The sequence below is a fragment of the Ursus maritimus genome, unplaced genomic scaffold (genome assembly GCF_017311325.1).
Source record: "Ursus maritimus isolate PB19 unplaced genomic scaffold, ASM1731132v1 scaffold_21, whole genome shotgun sequence".
NCBI lineage: Eukaryota > Metazoa > Chordata > Mammalia > Carnivora > Ursidae > Ursus > Ursus maritimus.
This window is the reverse complement of record NW_024424564.1, coordinates 7,789,788-7,797,592: the sequence shown is the minus strand read 5'-3', so window position 1 is coordinate 7,797,592 and position 7,805 is coordinate 7,789,788. Positions and strand designations below refer to the sequence as shown.

The 7,805-nt window shown below is 38.3% G+C and overlaps 1 protein-coding gene across 3 annotated transcripts in view; it reads right to left on the bottom strand.

The window, feature by feature from the left end:
• The window catches only part of MSRB3 (methionine sulfoxide reductase B3), a 161,612-nt gene that overhangs the window by 130,409 nt on the left and 23,398 nt on the right, over positions 1-7,805 (bottom strand). For 2 of the 3 annotated variants that reach the window (XM_040637228.1, XM_008684250.2), the window contains exon 2: positions 2,232-2,358. The exons of the other annotated variant lie outside the window; for it this stretch is intronic. In XM_040637228.1, the coding sequence (XP_040493162.1) occupies positions 2,232-2,307 (76 nt within the window). In that variant the 5' untranslated portion in view covers positions 2,308-2,358. The remainder of the gene's footprint in view (positions 1-2,231; positions 2,359-7,805) is intronic. 3 annotated transcript variants of the gene reach the window in all.

Genomic DNA, 7,805 nt, shown 5'->3' with positions numbered 1-7,805 from the left:
ATTTATTTATTTATTTATTTATTTATTTATTTATTTATTTATTTATTAATATGGTGTCTCCAGAAATACGTAGGCTCCTCTGTGTATAGAAAACTCATGTTACAGAACATTACTGGTGTTCTCACACTTTGGGGCTTTTTTCAGTGGAAAACATGGTTATGTATAAACTAAATAACTTTCATAGTCCCACTGTCATATATAGTATATACTTAGGAAAAAGTTCCACATGGCGGGGACTACATTGACTGATGCTCTCTCTCAAGCTCATATACAATTCAGCAGGAAACCTCGTCAGTCTACAACCTAAAAATCTCTCAACTCCATCTCCCTTCTTTCTTTTTTTGTTTTGTTTTGGTTTTGGTTTTGGTTTTGAGAGAGGGAGCAGGAGAGGGGTGCAGGGAGAGGGAAAGAGAGAATCCCAAGCAGACTCCACACCCAGCATGGAGCCCAACACGGAACTCGATCTCCAGACCCTGAGATCATGACCTGATCTGAAATCAAGAGTCGGGTGCTTAACTGACTGAGCCACCCAGGCACCCCCATCCACCTTCTTTCCAAATCTACTGTAATGACCACTGCTAGGACTCTCAGCATTTCATGAGTCCCTCCAGCCTCATACTCTTCCAATGTTCTCTGTGGGGGCACTGCAGGGGCATGGCTGGCTTAGGGAGGCAAAAGAACTGAAAGAGTCATGCATTAAGCTTCATAAGCTTCTTAAGTCATCACAAAGAGACATAAAATCTATTTTTAAAAGAACAAACAAACAGATGTTTACTACTCAAATACAGCTTCAAGACAAGGGCCTTAGCCACCCTTCGAATCAAGTTGCCATCCCAGCCTTCTCATAGAAACATCTGGAACCAGCACTGACCTTCCACCATACTAAATCAATAATCCCCATAAAATGCAAATCAAGTCATGTTATTTCCCCTTCCTCCCTTCCCCAAGACTTAATTCCTTAAACATCATGTAAGGCATTTCATGATTTGGCTACCTTCCTTCCTCACCTCTTGCACTTGCCTCACCCACCCGAGCTATCCATATTAAATAACCTGCATCTCACTGACCATACTTTACTCTTTCAGGCCTTCAGGTCTTGCCCGTGCTACTCCATATCCTAGAATTTTCCTTCCCACTCTTTGGCTAACTGATGTTCATAGACTGAGATTCAGCTTAAAAACTATAATCCTCCATGAAGCCCTCCTTTAAATCTCAGAGACCTTCTCTTCTTTACCAAAATCTTGCCCCTAACCCAAGAGCTAGGGCCATCCTTTTCTGAATTCCCCAAACATCCCAGGTATAAACACCTTTTATTTAGTCCTCTCACCACATGGTTCAATGGTCCTCACACAGTGCCCTTTCAACCTTGTGCTAGTGAAAGAAATCGGCTTGATCTTGTTTATCATTGCTTCACATGATGCCTGGCACACAGTTAATATTCAATGAATGTTTAATGAGTTGGAATTAAATTCTCTATACAAAACAGTAATAGAGATATGTACAGTAATAGAAAATACAAATAATATTGAAAATAATGTTCACAGAAAATATCTGACCATTGTGATTTTCATAATAAAATTAAAACATTAAATTTACGCTATAGGCACATAATGAAATTTTGGACTTTTCATGCCTCATTTGTGTACATGCTTAAAATCACATTTTTTAAAAGTATAGTGGTTCTAAATTAAGAACCAGCTGACACATGCTGATTTTATTCTGTTTATTTCATCATTGTTAAGTAGAACATCATTTCTTTTTAACTATAATAAATAAGTAACTTTATTATACTAAAGTTGTTCATTTTCATTTTTCCTTTCCCAAAGTAATGGCCACATGTGGAATGAAAAGCATTTTCATTATCCTTGAACAAGATGAATATCCTGTTTGTGCGATTTGGGGCAGTTTCTTATGAAGACTGCCAGCCTCTTACGAACATTATGATTTTCAGATGTGTAGTGTGCATTGAAGAACAAGAAGATATCATGAAATATTAGTGACAATTATAGACTGAGCAAAGAAACTGGACAATGTTTCCAAGGGTTACAAGGATTGTGGAAATGAATGTTACTCAAAGTAGAGTGGTGATTTATAACCAATTTCCGTCTTCAAATTAGGGCCCAAGTGAAAGAAAACGAAATTTAGCAAAGCATTCTGGTGTATCATTTCCTGCAGCAGAAACACCCACCCAGACCAGTGCCCTCACTAGGTACAGGACAAGAAGCAGCAACCTGAGGGAAGCCCACAGGCTCGCAGGGCTACTGGCTGGCTCTTTGTCACCAAATGCAGCAGGTTGAATGCAGACATCACTGTGATATCTTCACCAACAGAACGAGAGGCAAAGAACAGGGGCAAGAGCTGAGTAGGAGAAAAAAGAAAACAAAAACAAATTAAAACATCACAAATGTTAAACACAGTCATTGCACAATTGATGGTTACGGTTTTATCTGGAACTGAACCCATACATACAGTGGTAATAAATTTCAAATGCCTATTTTTCAGATGGTGAGCTTACTTTCAACCCAGACTTATTTATATCTTATGAATAAAATACACACAATATAAAAGTGTAATCTGCGAACACATTTTGCAAGAGGTCAGAAAAGAGACGAAGTTTGAAACATTTGAAAAGAATTAGCGTTTATGGAGTGAGTTCGTACCATGTGACAGGAACTGTCTGGGGCCCAATATACACATTGTATCATTTAATTCTTACAATAAACCTAGGAGGTAGGTTTTATCCCCCAATAATATGTGAGGAAATCGAGGCTCAAAGGTCCAAGGGCACAAAGCAAATAACCAGTGGAAAAAGGATTAGAAAACCCTGTTACATCTCACTGCAAAGCCATGTTCTTGCCTTACACCATGCTGCCTCCTTCCAGCAATTATTTGTAAATCTCCCTCCCTGGAGAAGACTGTAAAATATTGGAAGATTAAGAGATGCATTTTGTTAGAGTTTCTTTTTTCTTTTCTTTTCTTTTCTTTTTGTTTTTATAGAGAACCAAATAACCTACAACTAGGAGACTTCACTTTAGAAAGTGTTAAGTTTGAGCAAAGCATAGCAAATATGAATTTTCATTCGATTTTGTTATTTATGTATATGTATTATGTATATATGTATAAATTATTTATTTATAATTTCAAGGTCAATTCTGTGAATACTATTTACAACCTAACCTTAAAAAGGTAAAAATGTTTTTAAAGGTTTTGGAAATGTATCTATGTGGAAGAATCTCAAAATTGTGTCTTAAGCTTCAGAGAAAAGCTCAGGATTTTCTTAAAGTTTTGCACAATCTTTCAATTGCTAAAGATTAATGTCAAATGAAGATGGAAAAAACCTAAGCTAATACTAACTTTTAATAATTTATTTTAAACTGGCATTATAAGTGACCTTAACCACTACATGTCCAAAAATGGATGTAAAATGAATGTCTTATTCATTTCCTGGCCCTCATCCCCCCAGAATAAAAGTCTGTTCCTGGTCTCTTCTGACATCCTTGAAGAACAAACACGTAATAAACAGTAATATATTTTACCAAATCACTCTGGAGTATATCTGACAGAAATCTGCTTGTATTAACATACCTGAACTCTGACTTCTCCAAACTAAACTCACTACAAAACTAAAACATTTTTGTGTTACTCACTGGAGACAAAAGGGAGGAAGAGGGAAGGTAAGTATCACAATGCACAGCTGAAAAGAACCATTAAACATAAATAAACATGTCATTTTCACGAGTGACTGCAGAGCAGGGAAAAGAGCATTCCTTTGGAGCAGACTACTGACTAATAAAAGATCAAAGGTCTATACCTCACAACACTATAAAGAAAAATGTATTTTTTTCCTTGTGACCTTCTCTAAGAGGAATAAAGTGTGCACGATAAATGTAATTACTTAGCAAAGCTGCAGCCTCATTGTGCTCCCACAGCTGACCATAAAACGTCTTCCTACCCTGTTTCATCAACTGCTGTACCAGGCGGCCTGCGCGCCTACCGATGGCCTCAGCCATCTGGCTTGTGTCAAAGCCAGAGCACAGGAAGAAAGGGAGTGATGTCACTCTGCAGGTCAGGCAAAGAACAAAGATGCATTCTACAATTAAAAGCTGAGGGCCTCAAATACCAGGGGCCCTCCAGCGTGATATGACTGCGTGATTTAATGTCCAGGCTCTTGCATTTATTTCTACCCAAATAGCCAGGGCTCCATCTAGTGGCAAATTAGTTTTGCCCAGTTTTCTTTAAACGAGAACCCATAAAGTGTTACCTTAGCCAGCACCAAGAAAGTGTAGCAACTAAAACGATTGGTAACTTTTAGAACAGTCCAGTCTTTTTACACTGAAGAATGCAAAAAGCATGATTCATCACAATGTTCTCTACTTTAAAATCCTACAAAGCCCACATTTCACAGGCTAAGATTTGATATAACCCTAATTTTTTAATGCCTTAATCCGAATGACAGCAGAAAAAGCAGCTAAATGCATGTAAAGTGACATTACTTACACACTACTCTGAAAATATGTTGCTAAAATGGAAAGTGAAAAACAGTTCTAAAAAATGGACGCATGCATCTGGACACCTTGGTGAAACCCAACACATAATCTTATATACATCAATGGACCAAAAGAATCATAGTTATTAATATGGCTCTAACATGTGATGCCAAGAGCAATCCTTCTCTAGAACAGAAAAAGAAATATCTTTATGCTGAAGTGATTTAACACAATTCGTTTTTAATGTTTTCCACTTATGTTTGCAATAAATGAAATTAAACATTTTGACAAAGTGATCTAAAACACAGAACACAAAAGATGGGGTATCACAGTGGATGTGTGTGAGCTCTGGGGTCAGATGCCCTGGGTGGGAGCCCCGGCTCTGCCCCTAACCAGTTGTGTTACCTTGGACAAACTGCTTACCCCTCAGTGCCTCAGTTCCCTCAACTCTAAAATAAGTGAATTGGTAAAAAGCACTTGGAACAACTCCTTGCACATAGTATATGCTCAGCAAACGTTAGCTATTATTATTTACATGTACAAATACTTGTTATATTTTAAAATTATATGAATTAGATATTTCTAACAGTCCATTTATACCCAATCCTATTTAGAGTCTCCAAAGACAGAATCTCTTTTAGGCCACAAAACTTACTACTCTTTAAAGCATTCCATAGTAAATTATCACCCTAACAAAAATGGCAGGATAAAGATTTCCTAAGGATAACCATTGACGAAACGCTTAGCATGTGGCAGGCACTATTCTAAGCACTTCAGTTTATTAGCTCTTTTAAGCCTGGTGGGTGGCCTTCTGAGAAGCACACGATCATTCCCCATTTTTAGATGTAGAGATGGAGGCATAGAGAGGTTAAATAACTTGACTAAAATCCTAGAGCCACTGAGGACCAGGCCCTTACGTAACTGGACTGAATGGTTTAACAGATCTGAACACAGGCCATCGAGCTCCAGGACCAGTGCTCTTGATCATAACAAGTGGCAATGAAGAGCCTGAGGCTGGACCAACTCACTCTAAAAACTCTGATTCTGTTTCCCTACTAGATAATGAGGCTGATAATAACCATTTAATAAGGATTCAATTAATTCAAGAAGATTCTTTGAAGATTCTCTCCCTTGACACTAAGTGAAACGAGTAAGGAGTTAAGGAAGAAAAAAGTCTGAGACATTCTCAGATTTCTACATTTGCTCTTTCTGTTCCACCAGATGCAACTTCCCTTTCTCTTTCACTTTCAAAATTTTTCTCTAAACTTCTTGAATACACCTTTAGGACATCACCAAAAGATGCCTAGAATTGACTCCACTTGAATACACCAAAGCTTCAATATGTTGATAATTTCGTACTTTTGAGGCCAAAAAACCCAACATCTGCACACCCTTGCCATGCCCCGAAAAAAATTCAAGTTTCAATTTGGCAGCTTTCTTCCTTTTACACTCCCTGTGCTGCTTGGGTAAGGATCCTAGCCAGAAACAATCCTAGTCCAAAAAGAGGCAAGAGAAGCATATGCATCTGAGGGGTGACAGTCTTTGAGGAAAGAGCACCCTGTAGAAATTAGCACTGAGTTAGGACCATTCAGAAAAATCTCTAATTCTCCAAGTTTGTTCCCAACTCCCTCACTTTTGTTTTGCCTTTGACAAACGCAAATAATTGCATAGCAGAAAAACATTTATAAATAATCAACATGTTATGTTTTCAATGCCAGACACATGTCCTATGCATCTTTCTAATTTCCCAGACTATGTAGTTCATCATTTTGGAAATAATCTGGTGTTTTAAAACACTGGTTGAACAACACCTAATGAGTAGTAGCACACTATGTACTAAGAATAGAATAAGATTGGGGAGCCTGGGTGGCTCAGTCGGTTAGGCATCTGCCTTCGGCTCAGGTCATGATCCCAGGGTCCTGCCATTGAGCCCCACATCGGGCTCCCTGCTCCACAGGGAGCCTGCTTGCCGCTTCCCCTGCTTGTGCTCTCTCTCTGTGTCAAATAAATAAACAAAATCTTTTAAAAAAGAAAAAAAGAATTAGATTACATAATTGTCTAATTTTCTGATTAAAACTTTTTGATGGTTCCCCAAAACATAGTTCAGGGCTTCCCAAACCCTGTTCTGAGAAACAGGAGATACAACTTTCAAACAAGGCTGTAGTCAAATAGTTGTGGAAATGCTGCCCAATATAAAGAATCCAAGAGGCTTTCTAGTAAATACCTGCTTAACTTGTCTCAACTGGTGCCTCTCAAATGGTTTTGACCATAGAAAAACCTCCACGTCTTTCTTCATTCCATATCCTTACTCTCCTTGTCACCACTCCTAACCTCTCCCATTCTGGTCCCCATTTATGGACCAAGCATGCGATCACGTCCCCTACAACAATTTTCAGGGCACTGATTGCTTACCTCCCTGTCTCCCTCTTCTAGATTATATAGTTCCTAAGCAGAGGGACTCTCTCTCTCATCTTTGTATCCCAGTACCTGGCACCCAACAGCCATGATGTACTGAGCGAAAGAATGACTACATATGTGACTGACCCCATGGATCACCATTTCCCCCCACCTTGTCATCTCTACCATCTCAACTGCTAATGGTGTTTAAAGGTGATAATTTGAACTAAAACCAGTTGGTTCTTTCACAAGAATTAGCAGTTCCTATAAAGAGCTGGGAAGTTGAAAATGCAATCTGACTTGAGATCCAAAGATAACTCAAATGCCTTATTTTGGTAAAAAATTTTTACTTCTCCATCTTCCCCCCACCCCCACAACTCTGCCATCCAAAAATCTGACTAAAATTAGTTTGTTGGTTTTTGGTTTGAGTTTATTTTTATTTCCTTTTACTTGTTTCCTTGCAGTTGAACAATAAATTGCCAAAGAAAGATGGTATACACAGGGAATCCGGAGAACTCACAAAGTTGGTAATTAGCTCCAGAATAAATGAGCTGATTGTCCTAGTGGATTTAAAGTGTCAAACCTAAAGGTCAAATCTCTTTCCAATAAATGCCAAAGGAATGTCTACATCAGTGGTTTTCCACAGGCTAGTAAAATATCCCCCGATAACCACTGGGGTCAAAAGAGAGCTGACAAATTTGAATTTTGTCAAATAAGGACAAAATAAAAACAAAGAGCCACAAGCCCTAATCTCACCAGAGATTTTCTTTTCTTTCAGAAAAGAAAGCCTGTTAACACCAAGAACAAGGAAAACAATTTCTGAGCAGGATATATTTAGTTTTCTGGGGAAATTTTTTCATTATTGTCTTTCTCATTTCATTATGAAAAGAAGAAACTACCATGGGCCAGCATTTGGGAACT